We start from the raw sequence: 22205 nt of genomic DNA on the forward strand, positions 1-22205 counted from the left end.
TAAGTCTCTGAAGCAGCAGTTGCTGGTATATTTCATGTCTCTTTTACAAGGTTGATGTACTCTTTCTGTTCTGCATGAGGCCAACTAAAGTGTTTCATGCACAAGGTATCTGAGTTAATGATCACTTCTGCTACCCTGCCTGCAGGGGTTGCATTATTATTTTGTGCAGCTATTTTCTATGTATATGGTTTCCCAATGGCACTTCACTGTGCCATGTTTGATGACCTCTGTGGGGATCTGCAATATTTTATGAATATGTAAAATTCACTTGCTCTTCAAAAGCATATTTTTAATGTATGCTGTATCTTGCTCTGTTTTCCCCCAATAGACTTGTAAATATGAGAAAGAGCCTTCCCTCAGGAGGTGATGATTGCACGTTGACGTTCTAAGAGCTCTGTGGTGTTACCAAAGGCCTGTGCAGAGCAGTTAAATTGAGAATTTATGTGCTGGTCCAGCGGGCAGCTGTTTGCTTACTTCACTTGTCTTTCTGTTAGGATGTTGTGTTAGAGCTGGAGTTTGAAGGTGTAAAGGAGAAGTTCACCATGGTGCAGGTGTGGCCTGTACGCCAAGTCCGTCCTGTTACTGAGAAGTTACCAGCCAATCATCCTTTATTAACTGGCCAACGAGTCCTGGATGCCCTCTTCCCGTAAGTACTTTTATTTTCTACTGTGCAAGAAATCTCTCTCTTAGGGGGAAGCAGAGGGAAGAGGCCTTAGAGCATTAGGTTTTTTTAAAGGTAAGCTTTCACCATGTGTCACAGCATAATCTTAAAAAAATATTTAGCTGAACTTCTTGTATTTATTTGGCAGATGAACCCACTAGTGGAAAAAGGAAGTTTAACAAAAGGAAGTTTAACTGTTCTAGTGCATTAATCTAGAAAAAACTGGACATGCATAAACTTAATGTAACCACGTCACATCTGCAGAAAGACTAGAATTTTCAAGCTTGCTATCTTCATTTGGATGCATGAGTAGGATACCTTTCCATGGTCTTGAGGATGTGTAGTTTCCAATGATTTTGAGGTTGCCACTTAGGAAAACTGTTGCACTTTACTGTAACACAAACTGCTCATTTAAGCAGCAAACTTCTAAGACACTGAATTTAGTTATTTTAGTCCTGAAATATTGTGCTGCTTATTCTATAACGCACAGCTAAGTACAGTTGTTCTTTTCTTAGCATTTCCATTCCATTACTGCTTCCAGCTGTGAAAACTGCTATGTCTCAAGCCCAGAAGTCATGCTGTTGTATCAGCATAAGTCACATACTTCAAGGACAGGAGAAGAAAAGGGTGATTTGATCCTTCAGTCTTTTGGTGTAGTGAAATACCGCTGTGTTTCTCACCTAGATCACTGAATGTGACTCCTGTCATTCTGCTTTTGATGAGGGAGTTCTAGTGGAAAATATATTCTAAGATGGGAAAGAGCTGTTTTTTACTTCCTTGCAAATCAGACTCCTTTTTCTTTACTCAGGTGTGTACAAGGGGGTACAACAGCGATTCCTGGGGCATTTGGTTGTGGAAAGACTGTGATCTCACAGTCTCTTTCAAAGTACTCCAACAGTGATGTCATCATTTATGTAGGCTGTGGAGAACGAGGAAATGAAATGTCTGAAGTACTGAGAGATTTCCCTGAGGTTAGTATGGAGATTTCATGGAGAGTAAACCTTTCCTGGGAAGACTTGCTATCACGCTGGTACTGTAACCATGTAATATCTACATGTTGGTAGAATGACTTGAAAAGATCATCCTGCCTGACACGAAGCTCTGGCAAAAACCCCATTTGGCTTGTTCAAGAGTTATTTCAGTGGCCCCTCACTAAACATCTGGACTAGTTTTCGGGTGTACCTTCTAAGTTGTTTAAAATAAAGCCAGAATGAATGTGAGAGAAGAATTTAGCACAGTTTTAAATATCTCACCTGTCATTGGTCACGTCTCTTAACTTGACCGTGCATAGAAAATGCAGCATCCATTTACAAGTTGCAGGGTGGTGATACAGTTACTAGATATTAGTTTGGCATGTTAAGCTTTGGAATACCTTTTGAATGAAGTAGAAAGTACCTTGTTAATAAAACTAAAACAAAACAAAAAACCCCAACTACAACCAGGCAACAGATTTACCAATCCTTGTACCTGTTACTGTGTTTTAGTGAAGTTGTTGTGCCAGGGTCAGCTAGTATGAGCTGTCAGGTAGAAACTTCACTGTCAGAAATAAGGGCTAAAAGGTGTGTTGATTGGTGACAAGGTGGGAGAGTCAAGCTGAGGTAGCCTTGAAGAAGGTAAAACCCAGGGTATTCATAAATGGAATTCTACACAAATATCAGGGAGTTCATTCTGTTGTTCAGCTGCTTGTAAGGCTTCACTGAGGTTAAAAATGTGCTTTTATGTCCAGTTGTCAAATACTAACTTGGCTTCTTGTATATGGGGGAAAAAACCTCTCTGATGCATAATGACCTTATGACAACAGGCTAAGAATTTTTAGCTCTTTCAGCCTAGACATCTGAGAGAGGACAATGGGCTTCCTTGTGCAGTGGGTTTGTCATTACTTATTTGAATGGGATCAACAGGGATTTGACAGTTGCAGAAAATGAGGTGAGGCTGAAGCATGTACACTAAAAAATTAAGCTGTGTGCAGTCTGAAAGACAAACCAGCATGTCCTAAAATTTTGATCTCATCTCTGCTCTTGGTAGAATAGCTGTGAGGAGAGTATCCTGACGCAAGGCAAGTAAAACAGTAAAAAAAACCCAAGCAGCAAATAATTAACAAAAGAACTTGCTACTGTTACAGTTTGGGTGTTTTTCCCTTTCTTGCATTTTAGTTAACAATGGAAGTTGATGGCAAGGTAGAAAGCATCATGAAGAGAACAGCTCTGGTAGCAAATACTTCCAACATGCCTGTGGCTGCCAGAGAAGCCTCCATCTATACTGGTAAGATTTATAAGAGGATAGAGAAAGTTGTCTGAATAAAGCAAGTCATCATACTCGAGCATTTTCAGTTCCTGGGATGACCATATCTAGAAGCCTGTCTAATTTCAGAAGTAAACCCTTTCAGACCTTGCCTGCACCAAGTCTTAGTATCTTAATTGAATCTGACTTGCTTGCATATAATTGCCATTTCTGAATATTGAGTAAATTTTGTTTATATGGTAATTTACTGTCCCAGGACTTGTGTAGGTTTTCTGCATGTGTTAATTCTTTAAGCTTTAGGTTTTGACTAGCTTTCTGCTGACAAGTACAGCCACTTAATGGACAGGAATAGTATTCTTCAAGTTGGCAGATTAATCTTTCTTTTGCAGCCTCTTAAAGGCTTTTTTTAAGTTCTTCTTTATAAACAGTTGTCAGATAATTCAAATAAAACACGACTTTTTCTCACTCTTGTATTCTGGTGGTTTGAAAGGGAAGGAGACATTTTACAGTAAGAGGAGTCTTTGTTCATGATTTCAGTGAGAGAAAGAGTAGCATCAGTGACATTGCAGTGTCTCTTCAAAGAAATACATGTGAATGTAAGATGAATCTGAGTGGTTCATAAACAAAAATGAGGTGAGTGAGAAGAAATAAACAGCAACAGCAAAAAAAAAAAGACAGTGGAGACAAAAGCAGGAAGAAAGTTACTTCTGTTGTCTATTTTCATCAAAATGTAAACTCAAATAATTTAGTTTATTTACATACTTATGATGATATATAAGCATAGAATTCCTTTCTGCACTGTATCCTGCAGCACCCTGTTTTTGTTACAGGAATTACCCTGTCTGAGTATTTCCGGGATATGGGCTACCATGTCAGTATGATGGCAGACTCTACTTCCCGATGGGCTGAGGCCCTCAGGGAAATCTCAGGGCGACTGGCTGAAATGCCAGCTGGTGAGTAGTCTTTCCTCGGTCTAGTCTTGTAAATGCAGCCCTTCAAACTCGGAGCCTTTGACTGAATCTCTGTGTGTTGGTGTTTGCAGACAGTGGTTATCCAGCCTACCTCGGTGCCCGTCTGGCCTCTTTCTACGAGCGAGCCGGGAGAGTGAAGTGTCTGGGAAATCCTGAGAGGGAAGGCAGCGTCAGCATTGTTGGAGCGTGAGTGTTGCATTGCTTTGCCTATGTACCAGCTGCACTTCTTCCTCACTGTTTTGTAGGACACTTTTTTCCTTTTTTCAGAAAAAAAGGTCTCATTGCTCTGTGCAACTGCAGAACTTAAAAATATGGGAGTAAGTAGGTAGATACTTAGTCTCGGTTCACCCAGAACTGCTGCTAAATTGTTCATGGAGGCAGAAGGAATCAATGTGGACAGGTAGCTCTGTGGGGTCACAGGAACAGCAATCGGATCAAGTGGCTCAGGCAAGAATGTCATTAGAGCTCTCTGAAAAGTATGTCAAACCATGCTCAGAGCAGGAAAAAAGGGGCAGTTAGAGCAGCAGAATGTGCACTTGGGGGCATAATGAATCATGACTCTCGTGCTCAAATAGAGTAGAATTCCACGGAGCAGTGTGTCTCAGGCTGTGATGTGCTGTGAGAAACATGTTGTCCGCAGGCATTCTCCCAGGTATACTGGTTTGTGTATCATACCCTGGGCAAAATGGATACCCTGTGTTTTCAGGAGGGCCCCTGGCATCTGCAAGAACACCCAGAGCTGATTTTTTGCTCTGCTTAGTTCTGCTGTTCACAATATACATACATAAGGGCTTTCTGCTTTTGAGATTGGAAGACTATTTTTTTATCTCTAGGAAGGCATGTATTGGAATGTCAAGCAGAAATGAAGTAGTTACTGTATAGGTGAATATAAAAAATAATTTCAAATTAGCATATTGTTTTCTGTAAAATCACTGCACTGTGTATTCATGATGTTCTATTGGCACTCTTGCTGAATCTGTTCCAATTGAAACAGGTTTGATGATCCAAGCTGGAGTCACTACCTGGAACTAATGTGACTGAAATTACACCTTAATACTGTCAATCAGTCACTGATGTAACTATTTCATTGTATGCTTGATATTACCCTGTGTGGGTATGCATCAAGCACTTTGTGCAAACATATTGCCATCTGTTATTTACTTGAAATCATGTTGATTTTTCTGGTTTCTCTGCACTGAGCTGTACAGTCAGTCATATATGTTCAGTACTTCAGTTCGAACTGTGAAAGCAACTCTGATAATCTTTATCTCTTCCTGCTCAGTGTCTCTCCCCCAGGTGGTGACTTCTCTGATCCTGTCACATCTGCTACCCTGGGCATTGTCCAGGTAAGTCCCACAGTGTTGCAGCTCTTCTGTCCACTTTGTTTTACTCCAAATGGTTGTACTTCAGCACGTTTGTGCCAGTGGCTTGGGGAGAGAGCTTTGAATTGACACAGGCAGCATTGTAGGGTGTTTTGGAAAATGTTCTAACACTGTGAAAGGCGACCTTGTGAGATGGTCTCAAACGGATGTGTTTGAGATCCCTTTGGAAGAGGGAGTGAAGGCAGCAATTCCTTCCAACACTGCCTGTTCAGGGCTATCTGTGTGCTTTCTAAGTGCTGCCTATTGAGCTGCACTGCAAATGCATCTGTTCCAGCTGAGATGGAAAGCAGACCACTCTAAATATATGTGCATTGAAACCACAAAAAGTCCTCAGAGAAGCTGACTGGGAGTGTCTTGCAACTGTTTGCAGTTTTGGGAAAAGCAGTTACATCTATTTGGTCTCCACTTTACATAGACTCCAATATTGACATTGCTATGGCTAGCTGCTCCCTCATGAGCAGTCTCAAGCTGAATAAATCTGAACTCAGTTTAGAAGTTGCATCATTTTTTGAGAAGTGTTATTTGAATGTCACTGCTATAGTTAACAGGCTTCCAGGCTTCCATTTGTGAAGCCTTTGCCATACTGCATTAACTCCAACTTGCTTGACTTGCTCTCTATTTTTTTTTAATTGCCTTCAATTATTTTAGTTTACTTTTGATTTGGAGAGCTGATTGACCTTTCTGGCTTCTGGCAGGTTTTCTGGGGCCTGGATAAGAAGCTGGCCCAGCGCAAGCACTTCCCATCAGTGAACTGGCTGATCAGCTACAGCAAATACACACGAGCCCTGGATGAGTACTACGACAAGCATTTCACAGAATTTGTCCCTCTCAGGACAAAGGCCAAAGAGATCCTACAGGAGGAAGAGGACCTTGCCGAGATTGTGCAGCTTGTTGGGAAGGTGAGTAACCAGATGTGGTGTCATTGAGCCATCTTCCATTTCCTTATGGTAAGTGCAGGCTTTTGACCATATCTTAGAGCAGACCTGATGGATACCACATTGTACACAAAAGATCACTGGGAGACGTCAGACTCTCACCTCAAACTTTTTATGGTTTTTTGTGGTTTTTTATGTTACTTTTTTGTGTTTTATTCCAACTTTCCTACATGTTGTTTGACTTCTAATGACAAATAGTTTTTCCGATTTGCTAAACCTTGGATTGGTGCTGCTTTTCTCATGTAAATAAGACTGGGACATCTACTGCTTGCTTTAAAATTCCCTTGCTTCCCTGTTCTAGTATTGCTGAAATGCCCTTTGCTGCAACTTGAAGTGCTTTTTCACTGGAAGCAGTCTTTGTAGAGAAATTATGCAAACCCATTTTTACTGTTGAAGTCATCTGAAGGGTTGCAGTCTATTAGAAACCATGTTGCCAGCTGCAGGACAGAGGTATGGGCATTTACAAGTTGGCCTGTAGAAACAACGTGAAGTCTGGTTTTTAAAGAACTTGCGATTATATGTTTTTTCTTTGGAAACCTGTGACATATGGCTCCATTTTGCATGCATTTTTTAATTTCCTTTCTCCACTTCAACGTTTTAAAGAGAAAGCTAAACTTGGACAGGAAAAATTCCATTGAAAGCTCTCAGAAAGGACCCAGTGAAAAATGTGTTTCAGCTTATCACTTTAAATATGATAATTGGCAGGTTCCTGGCACATACTTGACAGTAGTTTAATTCTGTGATGTTCAGATGAGCTATTATGGTTTACAGAGCTGTAGTAGTATGTAGTAACATTTATTATATACAGTTACACAAAGGAAGTTTGCTCATGGTGCTCTGTCTCTTCATTGATGTTCTAGTCCAACCAAGACGAGACCTTTCATCAGATCTTGCCTAGTAGAGCTCTCTTCTCTTGATGTGTCTTTGAAGAAAAGGAAATGGGGTCATAGGACTTTCTGCAGTTCTCTATTTAAAAAACATCTTCTAAAGGAGTGGTTTGCAAAGCAGGGTAGGATTGGGTCCTTAGTATGGAAGGGGTATTCCTAAGCCAGTACTTGTGATTAGGCATTGTTCTCACAATAGAATTACTGGAACTGGTGATTTTTTTTTCTCAGAGATATATTATATGTTACATTTGACAGTGCCTTTCGTTCTGGGCTTGGCTAACAACTGCAACAAACCTTTAGAAAGGGGGAATTGTGAAAGTACAGTCAGGGTATTTTTTTCTTTTTAGCTCTAAATTCTGTTAGTCTCCTCATGAAAGAAGGTCCAAACTTCCTGTCTAGAAAGCAAGTTGGGCTACTTAAAGCTCAATCAGGCCCCTTTAGCAAAAGGATGATGGAGGTGGAGAAGGGCAACCTGTGGTGCTAAGAGCAGCAGTGTGCAGCAGTTGTGGCTGTCCTGTGGAGTATGAGAGGCATTTTCATCAACTCCTTTTCTTTTCTTGAATGCCAGGTGGGAAAAGGACATTGGTAACAGTGCAGACTAGAACCAAATCCTTTAGCTTGCTTCTTGATCTAGCATGGGGAGATCTAGTCTTTCTCCCATAAGGGTTGAGGAAGGTAATGAATTTCTCTTTATGTAGGAGGGTGATGTTTCAGTGTATCTGATAGCAAAGCCATGTACATTGTCAGTGTCTGATGTCTTTTCCATGGTCTTTAACAGTGGGAAGGATGTTACCTTTATCATCAGATAGACCTAAATCAGACTTACTGACTGTTTGGCCCATCTTAATCTGGCAATCAGTTAAATTGGCTGTTCTATAATAGGGAGTGAGAAATACCCAAAAGACAGAGTTCTGCTTAATCCTGTTTTAGGAGGGTGGGAAGACAGATACTGAAAGATAGGTCAGGACATACTGTGTCTTCATGGACTTGGGTACTAAACTAACTGTTTACCTTACTTTTCTAGGCTTCCTTGGCAGAAACAGATAAAATTACCTTGGAGGTTGCCAAGCTGATAAAAGATGACTTCTTGCAGCAGAATGGTTACACGCCTTATGACAGGTGAGGTCTGACTGGCCACCCTGCCCTCATAGCCCTGTGCAGTCTGGATTTATACAGTTATTTTACATGGGAGTAAAATAACCAGTGCATTTTACCAGTGCAGAAATTAATGTTACTGTCTGTAAAGAAGTGGAAGAACTGTGCTTAGGTAGCCTATTCAACAGTGCATTCACATTGTCGTACCCAAGGCATGCAGACCCCTTCTGAAGGCAGAACCCTACAGGCTTCCCAGGTCCTCCTCTATTGTTCTGTTAGCCAATGTTTCTGCAGTAGCATGTCTGAGAAGGGGGACAGGATTGCTTTATTTTCACAGGCAACATCCAAAATCTTCCTGATTATTCTGTCAGTACGCAGGGGACTGCAAGAATCAGCTTTCAGTTACTATTGCATAATTCTTGAGTAAGTTTGATCCATCAAAAAAAACCCTTTCTCTCTCTTTCTCTCTAGTGAACTCTTCTTCTTTCCATGCTATCCTTGTGTTTTAACAGCCTGACAAGGGGCCTTTTTGTACTTCTTCTCACTCCCCAGCCCAGGTAGATCAGGAAGTCTCAAGTATTTAATCACTAGAAATGTAGATATCCATAATTTTGTAACACTGTGTGCCTTTGATCAAGTTACTAGGACAGGTATGTGTGTATGCTATAGGAAGCACAGGAAGTAGCACATAAATAATAATAAGGTACCTTTTATGGCACTCACCTGCTCATTAAAAATGGACCTGCATGAAGTGTTCTTGTCATAGAGAAGCACCTTTTCCTGTGAACAAAGAAACTTGCAGAGCTGTCATCCCAGCCTGTTAGGAGGAAGCCTGCTCCCTTGATGGACAAAACAGGAAGGAGGACTTCTGTTGGTTGCTCATTGTTTTCCTTTACTTGTTAGCATTGGCACAGATTGAAATGTGAGACTTGTAGAGCAGTAGTTCCTGTTCACTTTTGTTTTGCCTGGATGTTTGGGTACTGCTTCAGAAACCTCAACTTCAATCAGCTTCAGGATGATTGTCTTGGCTTGCAGTTTAAGTATTTAAAGATGTGGACCTATTTGAGGCAGCCCCTCTCCTTTGGCAGTATACATTAAATTCCCTGGGGTAAAGCAGGCTGGCAGTCTTTCTCTCAGGGGAGAATACTGTTAACTGTTCCAAGATGCCTGACAGGTCCTCTTCTATTCCATCAGGTTCTGCCCTTTCTATAAAACAGTGGGAATGCTTTCCAACATGATTGCATTTTATGACATGGCACGCCGTGCTGTAGAAACCACAGCTCAGAGTGACAATAAGATCACGTGGTCCATCATCCGAGAGAACATGAGCGAAATCCTCTACAGACTTACCTCTATGAAGTTCAAGGTATGTTTGTGAGGAAGGGGGTTGTTCTGCTTCTTGTGAGCTTCCAGGGCCTCTGAAAGATTGACTCAATGGTGCTTACCAGAGACCTTTGATAAAGGTCTGTGAACAGAGACTCTTTTGCCATCATTTTGAAGACAGTAAAGAATTGGTTTGTGAGCACAGGAATGGTCAGTGCTGAAATCCAGTCAGGTGATGCTGACTACACAGCCTTGGCAACCCCACCTTCAGCCGTCTCGTGTGTATTACATATAGTCATGGTAACAGTACAAGCATCTTTTCCAGTTTGCTTTGGGGGTTTTGTGATAAAATTCTGTAAAAATATTATGACATGTTCTAAGGAGACTATTATCAGAGAGAAGCAGCCTGAAGCCAAATATGGGGCATGTCATATGTTACTGCAGGAACGTTCTTTCCTTAAAGTTACATTAACATTTCTATCATGCAGTTTCTCCTGGATTTCAACTTCAGGCTGCTTATACCTGTCTCTAATATAAAAGAGAGTGCTGGAAGTAGGGAGAGGAAGGGAGGAGTAACTTTAGCATGGGCTTAAGACAAACCAGGTGGATTGGAGCACCTGCTCTGCGTAACTTCAGTAGCCATCATTTTAGGGTACAGCTTTACTAAAACTCATCCAGAGCATGCTAGTGTAGCAGTGACTGGTAGGACAGTGGTAACCTGTGATACTGACTGATCTCCTCTATGAAATGTAATGCTTACTCTGTTAAAACTCATGTAAGTCAATACTGCAAATCTTCAGAGAACAAGTAGCATTGGATTAAATATGTTTAGAATTAAATGTTGTGCCATGCCAGTGTATTTTGTTCCTACAGGGTACTGGCTTGTTTCTGCAGGAAGTGGGTTCCTGGTATATATTCTTAAAGCATCAAGAACACAACAAGATGCCCTTGGGGACATGAGCTTCTTTGAGAGCTGCTTATGTAGATAGAATAATTAAATCACTCCCTACAAACCCTGGCCCACCAGCAGACACTTGCAGTACAGCAGAGCAGTGGACAGCATGGCTGAGAAAGGGAATCCAGAGAGTGAATATATGTTAAGTGGCACTGGACTTCTAATAGTTATGATAGGAAAATGGCATTCCCCAGGTAACAGACTGACAGGTGGGAGGATTCAGATGTCCTGCATCCTGTGGTTTGGGTACTTTGGAGAGACAGTGTAAGAAGCAGTGCATCCAGACATGTAAGATCTCAGTGTTTACCAAGAGTTGCACTGACCCAGAGGATCTTAGCGCTCAGAGGAGCATTGTGAAGATATGGAACAGATTTCACAGTTAATGCTTCTTGCAGAGAAAACCTTGCAGCCTCAGAGCAAATCTGATAGTTAGATTTTTTCCTTTGTCTTTCATGTCTTTCACTGGAGATTTTTATTACACAATACATTTTAATTTGAACCAAACAACCTCTAAGGAATTGCAGAGTAACTCTTCCACTTACTGGGGATGCACTGCATTTGGTGTGGGTATAGGAGCTCATATTAATCACTGCAGGTCTTAAATCTCACAGCATTAACCAAGACCCTCAGTATTTTGATTGCTTTCCAGTCAGTTGCTTTACAGTGCAGTAACCACTGCTCATGAAAAAAAGTCTCTTTCCAGTACCCATTCTGCCTGCTCAGTAATGTGGGAAGAGAATGAGAGTTAAACCCTGTGGCTGTTGGTGAGACAGGCAGGATGCAAAGACAGACAGCTACAATCCCTGCTCTGCATTTGACAAGTGTTAATCCTGAGGTTACAGCAGTGGCAAACCAGAGCTGACTTAAGTACCATGGGCTTTTCCTGATGGATCTGTTTACTTGCTGTGTTCTTTCAGGACCCTGTCAAAGATGGTGAAACAAAAATCAAGGCGGACTATGCTCAGCTGTTTGAGGATATGCAGAATGCATTTCGCAGTCTGGAAGACTAGACTCGACCTCTGTGACCACTCCAGTTTGTCCTCTCAGTTCCTCATCTCAGCTCCTCTGCTTCCCTACCTTACAAGAATGATGCAACAGTACTTGAGTTGATAAATAACCCCATGTTTCCCCCGTTCATACTCAGAGAATGTCTTTACAAAAAACATTCCTCTTAGTTTGTATTTGGCATTGCTTTGTGTGTCTGAAGTGGTGAGTGATGTGTGAATGGGCCTGGCTGAGTGAGGAAATGCTGTTGTACACTTCTAGGTTGGGAAAAATTTTACCTTTCCTCTCCCAGCTCTTCTGGTAACCAGTCTTTCACCTCGGGGTGTAACCAGTTGAGCTGCGCTGGCAGAGGAGGTGTAGGTCTTCATGCAGTCATGCAGTACATTGCAAGCTGGCAGTGGGAAGGGCATTTACACCTGTCTCTTTGCTAAGTGACTATCAGACATAGAACTCCCAGTTCTCAAACAGAATTTTTGACCGTATTCTGATGACATGTTGATACAAACCAAAAATTCTTCACTACTCTGTAATTTCTGAGTCTCTCAGATGAGTCTTTTGGTACTGAAATGTGGTAGTTCTGGTCCTCTTCAAGAAGGGACTAACTAGAAGATGAGCATATACAAGTGACTGGTATAATTTTGTACACTGGAGAAATACAATTTTATCTTCCTACTTAATACAGATAGGACTGTTGGAGTCAGCATAAGCTAAAATCAAAGCCACAGGTGCTCAGCTTCCAGTAGAATTTTACCTTCTTGGCTCCCATTCATCCCATAAGATTTCCTGACACTCAGCTGCTTTACTTTGTGAAGCTTGTGATGCTGCCATGTACTGCAGGGCATGGTTGGCAAGGTACAGTGATGCCACAGCGTGGTCCTTCCTTGGTGGTGCTCTGCCAGTGCAGTTGCCCCCAGTGCAACGCCCAGGCTATGCCAAGGAAAGGAAAGCACGTGCTTAGCCTTCTTCCTCCACCTGTGCTCACCTGGCCTGTTGGGTGGTGGCACAGAAGGTCCCCAGTTCTTGTGTAAAAGGAATGTATGATGCTCAGCTGGGGGCAGGGGATGAATGGGGGAAGGTTGACGAGTACACAATGTATTTACTCCTGCCTTCTTGATTACGATGCAAGAGAAACCAATGGCTCTGGTCTTCTGCTCTGTGCTCTGGAAGCACTCTGTCAAGCGGCTGAAATTGCTGTCTCTTGGGCTTTTTTTATTGGTAAAACTAGACTGAGATGAGGAATGAGCAGCCTTTCTGTCAAACTCCCTGAGCCCAGCACTCATCCCATTGCTCCAGAGTGCAAGAGAGATGCTGGCATCCTCTCCAGTTTCTCCCTCTCAATTGTGTCAGGTGGCATCCTGTGCCCAGCTGGGCTCCAGCTGCCACCTACTGCTTTGTTAGTCCTGGGACAGCACCTGTTGCTGGTGACACCGTGCCTGTGTGAGCATTAATTCTGCACTGAAATATTTCCAGTGGCACCAGCTTTGAACAGTAGTGATGCAAAGGGATCTTGTGCTATGGACCAAATGCTGCCACTTCCATTATGGTATCAACCCACTGTCTGTCAGGGGAGAGCCCAGCTGAAACTTAAAGGGATTGACTATTTTTGGTTCTCCCAAAAAGAAACTGCTCCTCCAACTGATATTCTGGTAGTGAACGCTTAAGTTTACAGCTCACTAAACTTTTGGTGTATGCTGCTTATTTTATCAACGAGCATGTGTGAATGAGTAGTCACCATCCAAGCCCTTGCTGGGTTCATCGTTTGTACCCTTCACCACTGTACAATGTAGCATTTCATGCTAGAAAACAGATGTTCTTATCTCTTTAAATAGAGGATGTTATAAACTTTACAGAAGATGTCTAAGATAATGCAGTTCTAATATTTATTGTGCTGTACCTGGCCCTGAAGTGTGACCAGTTCAAAGTTTCATATATATTTTTGTCCTTTTTGTTTTGTGTCTGTTTTCAGTGTTGAGATTCTGATGTTCACTGTGTCCTGCAAGTCTTCCTTCCACAGCTGTGGGAGGAATTACAACATGGGCAGAACCCCACCACCTACTTTATCTTGTATATTTCATAATGTACGTTGCTGGGAATTGTGTAAAAAAATAAATTAAAAAAATTGTTCAAGTCAATGAAAATAAAATTGATTTAAATTAGGTTTTTTCTGTCCTATTTTCTTATGTCAAACCAAACCTATGCCACAGTGGTGTACACAGCAGCCCATCACAAAAGGTGACACTTGCTTAGAAGAAATTACTTCATCACTTTAGGGATTTCTTCAAAACTGCAAGGAGTAATTTGGCATGGACTCTTTACTTCAGTTGTCCCATTCCACTACAGCTTGCACAATCGCCTCACACATTACATGAAAGAGTTACAAAGTAGTAAATACTTCTGGGGCAGGTATTTTTAGGATTATTTTTAATACAACAAAAGCGCAACTGTAAGTTTGCCTTTTGCTGCCACACATGCAAAACAACTGTAATTTTACCACTTGAGGGCTTGTGGCACTTCGAATCAGAAGCTGAGCAGCACTACTGGCCAGGCAACTCCTTTTGAATAAGGAGTTGAGATCTGTAAACAGCAACAGATGAAAGAAGAATACACTAAAAGCATCACATTTGGCCCATTTTGTACATTTGATCATTCTGTAACAACCTCTTTGAAGAAAGCTCTGATATTTCATAGAATATATTAAGAGATACAGCAAGCTGAAGGTATTCAAGTAATTCCACCACCTCACAAAGGGGTGGAAGTTAAGCTCACTTCCATGGCAACCATGGACTAGTAGTTCTCAGTAGGTGTTAAGAAATCCATCAAGTGAAGCAGTGAGTTCAGGTTTTGGCAGTCTGGAAGTTACCAAGGGGCAGTGTCCTCACTTCATCCACTCGACTTTTGTGGATCTGGAAGGCTGGTGTCACCCAGCGGCCACAGGAACATTGGTCCCCCCTCCAGCTGAAGGAGCCCAGCTTCCACGTGCATTTGGGACACAGAAGCTGCAAGAAAAACCCAGAACTCAGTCTAAGACATGTGTTGATGTGGATCTAGTTAGAAACAGGCCAAAAAGCCCAACTGGAAGGGCTCTTTAGCCCTAGGGTGTAGCACGCAGCTGTGCTGGCAGAAGGGAGGGTGTGAAGATGCAGCTGCTGGGACCTGGTGGGATTCCAAACAGTTTTACCAGGGTCCTAAAGACTTGGTCAGCCTGGGACCACAACAGGCTTCTGAAGTCCTAAAATCTTTCTCATAATAGAAACAAACAGCAGATAAACAGCAGATAAAGATCTGGCTGGTGTTGTCAGCTCAAGCAGAGCATCAGCTCGTTTCCTTATGAAAGAGTATTTTACATTTAGGCATCTGGCTGTAAGCTGCAAAATTCATATCAGAAAGGCTGGGAGGCATAGGACTCTGTGTGGGGGTTTTCCTTTCAGGAAAGAAACACAATTCTGCCTTTGCAAAAAAAAAAAAAAAAAAAAAAAAAAAACCCAAACCAAAACTCCAAAGAGTAAAGTGCATGCTCCAGTTCACCTGTCCTTCCATTACTCCGAGCAATGCCGGTTCCATCCACTGCACAGGCTCGATGAAGTAGGAGGTGCACTTTTCCTGGCCATTCCCAGAAAGCCTTGCAGACTCTGTTATCCTCTTGTGGGCAAAAGCTGTGGGTCCCATTCCTTCCGTGTGGGACAAAATGCTGGAGCTACGGAACAGAGCACGTCTGCCCTCCAGGACATGGGGAAAAAGAAATAAAACAAATGGATTTTTTCACTGGGCAAAGCTACAAATAGAAAGTATGGGTCTCCTGGCTCTGAATAATTAAACAGGAGTATAAATTCTACATTTTTTTGATTAGTCTAGAAGGTTCACAAGCACCACTCCAGGGAACAAAGGGTTTTGCATGTTGTACTTTTTTTTTTTTTTTCTGCAAACACAGCATGGAAACTTAGGCAACAGCTCATCCCTGACCTGACAACAATGACATGCCCATTGATTCACACAGGTATTCTACTCTTGAGTAGATTTCACAATGATGTTTTAAGTAGAAATATAAAGTATTTTATAAATATATAAAAATACATTTTTTTAAAATATATAAAGTACCTGCATTTCCTGCATTTGTAGAGAACCTCTGTGTTCAAAGTTTGACATACAGTGGTAGGATCAACTGCAAAGACTTCTCGGGGCAAGTCTTGAGGTCCTGCAGAGGGGTCAGGACCATATTGTGAATCAGATCAGCTCAGCCATGCTGCATTCCTGGGAATGAGACAGGACTGTGCCTCTGCCCCAGTTACAGCCTGCGGGTGCCACCTTCTTTCATTTGTTCTCTCACTAATTCCAATAGATTAAGCTAAAAAAAAAGGAGCCTCATCCCGCCATGCCTGAGACTGGGATTTGTTTAATGCAAGGAACTGGGATCTAGATTATGGCCTCAACCATGGTAAAATAATGATATTTTGCTTTATGTTCTTACTTCAGCAGAAAGTAAAGGCAGAGGAGGTTTCTGAGCAGTTGTGCCAATGTTTGAATGCCCAAAATACAGAAAGTCATCACGCAAATAAGAACTGCTTAGGACAATGTTACATAAAGGGCACAAAGTTGCACTGTGATGCAATACTGAGATCTTGCAAGAAAAGCTACAGATTATTCTATTATAAAATTACACCAATGTATACATATATTGTGCGAATTTAAGTATGAAAATGTACTTCATTACCAGCATTTCAACTTTTGCATGTTATTTTTTCATCACATTGACATATTTTTATCACACTGACGTATTTTAACAGAGGATGCTGTTAAAAATCACTAAAAATCACTAAAAATATTGAATTGACCTTTACCATTTTTTGCACTTTACTAAAGAGTGCAGCTCCTTACAGATCTTATTTCCCGCGCATGTCCCAAAGGCACATTTTTTCCCCCCCACTGACGAACTGGGATTCGCTAGGGCTGGCATAATGTGAATGTTCGCCCTGGCCAAGCGCAGGCTCGGCTCTTTTGAGGGCAACACTCGAAGCCAAGCCCCTTTGACATGGCTTTCTGCGTTCATTCCGGGACAGCCAGTTCCCCTCCCGGGAAACGCGATTCTCCCGCTCACCGGAGAACCTCTCGCTGAGCATCTCCAGCCGGTACCGCTTGTAGAGCACGCTGCCGGTGTCCACGGCGCAGCCCATCGCCTCGTAGAGCTTCAGCTGTGCCTGGAAGCCGGGGTTCACCCTGCGGCGGGGCGGAGAGCGGAGCGGGGTGAGGGCAGCGCGGGGTGAGAGCGGAGCGGGGTGAGAGCGGAGCGGGGTGAGGGCAGCGCGGGGTGAGAGCGGAGCGGGGTGAGAGCGGAGCGGAGTGAGAGCGGAGCGGGGTGAGGGCAGCGCGGGGTGAGAGCGGAGCGGGGTGAGGGCAGCGCGGGGTGAGAGCGGAGCGGGGTGAGGGCAGCGCGGGGCACTCACCGCGCGTCCGGCTTGGCGGCGCTGACGGCGGCCAGCGCCTCCTCCCAGCCGAGCCCCTGCGTCTTCATCAGGTAGGCGGCGACCACGGCCGCGCTGCGGCTCACCCCGGCGTGGCTGCAAGGCGAGGGCGGCCCGTCAGCGGCAGCGCGGCCGCCGCGGGCAGCGCTGGCCCCGCCGCGGCCCCGCGCTCACCAGCGGACGAGCGCGGCGCCGCCGCCCGCCCGGGCCGCGCCCAGGAACGCGGCGCACTCGTCCAGGCGGCTCAGCAGGTCCGCGCCGGGCTCGTCCCGCGCCCGGACGTGCATGGCCCGCACCCCCGGCACGGCCGGCGGCTCCTCCGCGTCCACCGTCAGCACCGCCACCACCCCCGCCGCCGCCAGCGCCTCCGGGGACGAGCACGAGTCCGCGGCGCCCAGGTAGAGCCCCGCCAGCACCGGCACCATCCCGCCGGGAGCCGCCATGGCCGGGCAGGCGGGCGGAGCGCCGCCCCGGCCGCAGCGCTTTCCGCTTCCCCGCCGGGATGCGGGGATGACTTCCGCGGGAGTCGGCGTGCAGCGCTGCCTGCCGGCGCCGCTCGCTCCTCGCCGCGTCTGCGGGCCTCTGCCTTAACTCGTCCTTTTCTCCCCACCCCTCCGTCTGCTTACACACGCTCAGAAAACAAATATGTATCAGAGGAGGGGTCACGTTGCGAGGGACCGCAGTCATTTGGTCCAACCTGCCTGCTCAAGCAGGGTCGTCCAAAAGTACCTGGTACAGTGTGAAAAATGCATATAAATGATTGGCTCTTCACAAATATTAAATTGAATACTTGTATCTGTTCTGTTAAACTGACTACTTATATGTGTTACGTGTTATGTTGTGTTATTTTGTAGTACTGTATTAATCCTTTTAAAGTAGTGTGTTAAATATAGTTTTAGGTTATAGCATAGTGTTGAAATAGAAACTGAAAAACGCTAATTACTTGGTTTTTAAAATTTTAAAAATTTAATAATATTAAAATGGTTATAAAAATAATAATACAATTAGAGTAATAAAGTTTAGAGTTAGGATAATTATAAGACAATAAAAAGCAAAGAATTATGGACGTTTGGATGTTCTCGGACACTAAGTTACAAAAAGTATGACTTGTGAACAAAAGAATCACCCTTAATACACTTGTTGCGTATTTATATATCTTTTATGGTTATGCATACGTTTTATTTAAAACAAGAAACTCTGTTTGTTGTATGTCAACTGTTCTTTTAATTCCTATAGCATCTTTGAGTTTGAGCAAAGCTTGAAGAAATTAGGTTCTTCTGATAAGAAGCAATAAATTCCTCTCCTTTGGAAGATTTAGGTGTTCTTCAAAGCGAGTATTTCATTCTTAAAAAAAACTTCTTCTACATGTATAGTCTCTATTTTAGCATTATGTTGGAACTTAAAACTATATTTTATATACTACTTAAGAGAATTAATACAGCATAACTTTTTAAGATTATACATAGAATATTCATTGTAATATTTGCGAAAAGCTAATCATAAAATATGCATTTTTCACAGAAACTATGCAATGTAAGATATTTTTCTAACTAGCTAAATAAAGGGATGAGATAATAAAGAAATTCTTCACACGGAGATAGCAGCAACAAGGCACCTAAAGAGTTACAGCCTCCTTATTGGAAAAGACAAACATTCTTCCACCTTCTCTCAGTCTTTAAGGAGCCACCAGGATTAAGGAGAAGAAGTTTGCAATAACTTGAGAACATCCTTTGTTTGAAAAGAATTTATGCATCATGTATGAGATACATGAATATGCAACAGGCTACTGCTTTTAAGGGTTAATCCTTGTTAGCATGTGTGCTTTCAGGGTTTAATTGGCCTAGGACTGGACTGTCCATTTTTCTTTTTTTGTTGTTGTTGTTGTCCTAACTCTGATTGTCCAAATTCTTATTACTCTATTTTTATTACCATTTTATTACTATTAAACTTTTAAAATTTTAAAACAAGTGATTGGTGTTTTTCCCATACAGGATTGTGTCCAGACAGTTCTGGAGTATCTCCAGTGAAGGAGACTCCTGACAGACAACACAGAGAATAGAAATTTTCAGTTCCTCTTGAAGCTGAACTTAAATAGAACTTAAATACTAACTAGCAAAATAGATAAAAGTGTACAAAAGTAGACACACAGGATGCTAATTATAACTGGAATCAGTGGATAAACAGATAATGAGGAATATAGTGTTTTTTGTGGCAAAGCCATGTAACAAGAAGCAACAGCACATGCCCTAAAACAAGTTCAAGCCAAAGTCATCTGCATCATTGGGGGTGTCAGGAAAATCCACAAACACCAGAGGTTTTTGTCCGAAAAGGAGACAGAGGTGTCCTGCAACTTTATTTGAATGAAGGGAGAGTTCACTGGAGCACACACCTGCAGAGTTTTCTCTCTCTCAGGGTTTTGGAGGGCACAGCTGCCTTTTATCCAAAACTCCTGGCCACATGTTGCCCTCTTCATTTCCCTATTGCTGAGGTACTCAAAAGGTACAGCCTTCATGAACTGCCTGCCACATATTCCCCCTTTGAACCTATTATTTTACCCCAAAATTCAGAAGTTCAAGCTTGTGCAGACTTGTCTATTTCGGGAACCAAGCTCTTTGGGCTCTGCAACAACCTGCTGCCCAAAGTTGCAGAGACAGTCGTACCCATTTCAAAGACTTTAACACCCATCAAATTGTTTGTAAAGACATTAGCTTTTTTTTTTTTTTAGGGGCACTCGGTGAGTATGACCAACAGAGACCCCTTTAGATGACCCTCTAGGACCATAAAGGACCCTCTAGGAGCATAAAGGACTTCTGAGGTGGATCCATGCAAATTAGTTCTAGGAAAAGTGACGTTTTCTGTGTAGGAAGTACACTGCAATGAATATGTATGGTCATGATGGAATTTTACTCTGGACACAGCTATATTAGAGAAGATATGTTCTGGGAGCCCAGCACACTCATAATAAAGAATTCCTGCTTTCTAATACTTTAAATTGTGTTAGAAAGTTTGTTTGCTAGCTGTTTTCTGTCTCACTCCACATCTCTGTGGACAACTTATTCCAGTGCATGATCACACACACAGTAATGTTCTTCCTCATAGTCAGGAGGAAGAACTGTGCATCAGTTTCTGCCTGTGTCCTAGTGGCTGGCACCAGTGAGAAGAGCCTGGCTCCATCTACTTTTTATCATGGCAAAATGCCAGATTTTGTTATAAAGATCTGTGCTATGCTCTTTGCATGGCTGGGACACAGAACCTAACCCTGTCTCCACTATATGGGATAGAAGAGCCTAAAGTCCCTAATTAGCGTTACTGGGGGATTGTTCTAGTGCAGCTCCCTGCGATAAGCTGTCCCTGTTGGCGAAACTGTTGCAAAAACATCTGCAAGGGCCTCTGGGATCCTTGCAGGATGCTGACTAGCCATGGAGGAGGTGAGACTGGCAGTCACCTCAGACCTGATAAGGTAAGACTGAAACCGGCTGCGAAGGGAGATTGTTATCCCTGTCCCGCAGGAGAGGCGGATGGAGCTGCGGTGTGGCGGAGCAGCGTTCGTGCTGCAGGAGGGATGCGCCACCACAGACGTGCTGCTGAGGATGCTACCCACCAGACACGTCCTCACCAGTGCCAGACACGGCACACAGCAGCTGCCAGCCTTGCTGGGAGACAGGCAGTGGGATGGCAGCTTCCAGAGCTGTGGAGTTTCCATGTGCTGCTAGTGGCCCACTGAGCAGACTGAGGTGACTTTGTGGTTGAGATGGGCCCCGAGGTTTCCAAGGGTGCAAGGGCGCTGCTTAAGTTTTGCTGCCATCCTGCCTCACCTCCCATGCTCGCCATAGTGCCTGTGTGATTGTGGGATTGTGCAGCAGTCCAGCTGGTAAGCTGCTCCAGGGAAAGGCAGAGCCTCTCTTTGGATGGATCAGTTCTAAATTGCATAAACGTGATGCAGAGGGTGTGCTTGTGTATCTGAGTGAGGGGAGTGTCTGACAGCTCTCATTTAGCTTATTTTAAGCTACATAAATGTAGCTTTTCCAGTTGCCATTGCCACCAGCAAGAAACAAAAGGTTTATTGAAAAAGCATTTAAAATTGCAGGCAACTTTCCAGTAACAGCAGGGGGAAAAAAGCATACATACTGAAAAGAAAGACGGGTGGAAGTTGAGACCAGATAAAACTGTGTGTGGACTTTTACTTGTAAAAGCAGATTACAATTGTAGCAAACTACCATGGGGAAAAAACAGATTATTCATTTCTTGAGTGATCTGAAAAAAGTCTGCAGACAGCTGCAAGGTACTAAAAGGGCTATGAGTTTTACAGCCGGGTTATATTACCCAGGTATTATGTGAATACTGGGTGGGGTTAATAATCTCTCTTAACCTTCAAATCTGTGAATATGCAGGGGCAAACAGTACTGTCTGCAACTAAAACCAGGCAGGGTTTGATGCAGGATCCAAGAGGTTGGTCTAGTGGTAGTGTTAGCACTGCAGTCCTCCATGCTGCTTTCTAAAGCCATGGATAATGAGGGAAATGTGGACAATGTGAAAAATATGTGATTTCAAACTGAAGAGCTGTAGTAGGGGTAAGTACAAGGTCCTTGGGGCAGAACCCACAGACAGCTCAGTACCTGATGGCTTCACACGACCAAAACTGCACTTCCTAAACCTCACTGTTTCCCTGCACACCCCCTTCCCTGTGTTTGCCACCCGCAGCCTGAGGCAATGTGTCCTGAATTTGCTCATGACTCCCAAATTAGAGTAAATATTTCTTTTCAGTCTGATTTGCAAACGCCTGTTCTCCCCCCACCTCCACCTCCCCCCATCATCTTCTCCTTTACCACCGAAAATTGTGATGTTCTCCCCCAGGTTCCAGGAAACCACGTGGCTAATTCAGCAGTTGGGGTGAGCTCAGGTGCAAAGAAAAAGCCAGTCAGATGATGAACTGCTGCCCACTCACTCCAGCAAGTGCATTCCATCTCTGCATGTGTTCTCCCTGATGCTTCCTGAGGGAAAGGAAAATGCCAGCCTTCTCTGGGCTGCCCACTCTGGATCCTCACAGCGCAACCAGGATCCAGCAAAACCAATTTTCCTGCTGTGGGCACAAAAGCACCGCAGCTTGGGCAGAGGCGTAACACCCTCTTCCCTCCTAGAAGAATTTGTCTGCATCTTTCATCGCACAGCGGGATGGCTCCGTTCCTTCTGGCTTTTGGGTAGTTTGGGGTCTGTACATCAGAGGATTTGTGGGAAGAGTCTGCAGCCCACAGCCCGGGTGGCACACAGCAAAGTAGTGGGGACATCTTCAAAAA

General features: G+C 43.5%; 2 protein-coding genes across 3 annotated transcripts in view; one reads left to right on the plus strand and one right to left on the minus strand.

The window, feature by feature from the left end:
- Positions 1–13613, plus strand: part of ATP6V1A (ATPase H+ transporting V1 subunit A) — a 30588-nt gene extending 16975 nt beyond the window's left edge. For both annotated transcript variants that reach the window (XM_021549160.3, XM_021549161.4), the window contains exons 6-15: positions 495–646; positions 1470–1632; positions 2815–2923; positions 3733–3855; positions 3945–4059; positions 5156–5219; positions 5951–6154; positions 8102–8196; positions 9367–9538; positions 11368–13613. In XM_021549160.3, the coding sequence (XP_021404835.1) occupies positions 495–646; positions 1470–1632; positions 2815–2923; positions 3733–3855; positions 3945–4059; positions 5156–5219; positions 5951–6154; positions 8102–8196; positions 9367–9538; positions 11368–11460 (1290 nt within the window). In that variant the 3' untranslated portion in view covers positions 11461–13613. The remainder of the gene's footprint in view (positions 1–494; positions 647–1469; positions 1633–2814; positions 2924–3732; positions 3856–3944; positions 4060–5155; positions 5220–5950; positions 6155–8101; positions 8197–9366; positions 9539–11367) is intronic.
- Positions 13614–13752: 139 nt separating this feature from the next.
- Positions 13753–17422, minus strand: DUSP12 (dual specificity phosphatase 12). Its single transcript, XM_021549162.4, has 6 exons — positions 17086–17422; positions 16894–17007; positions 16548–16666; positions 15551–15647; positions 14981–15167; positions 13753–14451 (listed from the first exon to the last, which is right to left on the minus strand). The coding sequence occupies exons 1-6, from the start codon at positions 17352–17354 to the stop codon at positions 14290–14292; spliced, it is 948 nt and encodes a 315-aa protein (XP_021404837.2). The 5' UTR covers positions 17355–17422; the 3' UTR covers positions 13753–14289.
- Between the last annotated feature and the right edge of the window lie 4783 nt (positions 17423–22205).

Source organism: Lonchura striata, chromosome 1 (assembly GCF_050655825.1).
Source record: "Lonchura striata isolate lonStrDom1 chromosome 1, ASM5065582v1, whole genome shotgun sequence".
NCBI classification, from domain to species: Eukaryota; Metazoa; Chordata; class Aves; order Passeriformes; family Estrildidae; genus Lonchura; species Lonchura striata.

What these genes read in the sequence shown, in the direction of transcription:
- DUSP12 (XM_021549162.4), bottom strand. Translation starts at nt 17,354, where the DNA reads ATGGCGGCTCCCGGCGGGATGGTGCCGGTGCTGGCGGGGCTCTACCTG. An exon ending in GGCGCCGCGCTCGTCCGCTG is followed by an intron (nt 17,008 to 17,085) that starts GTGAGCGCGGGG and finishes CTCGCCTTGCAG; the next exon opens with CCACGCCGGGGTGAGCCGCA. An exon ending in GCTCAGCGAGAGGTTCTCCG is followed by an intron (nt 15,648 to 16,547) that starts GTGAGCGGGAGA and finishes ACCCCTCTGCAG; the next exon opens with GACCTCAAGACTTGCCCCGA.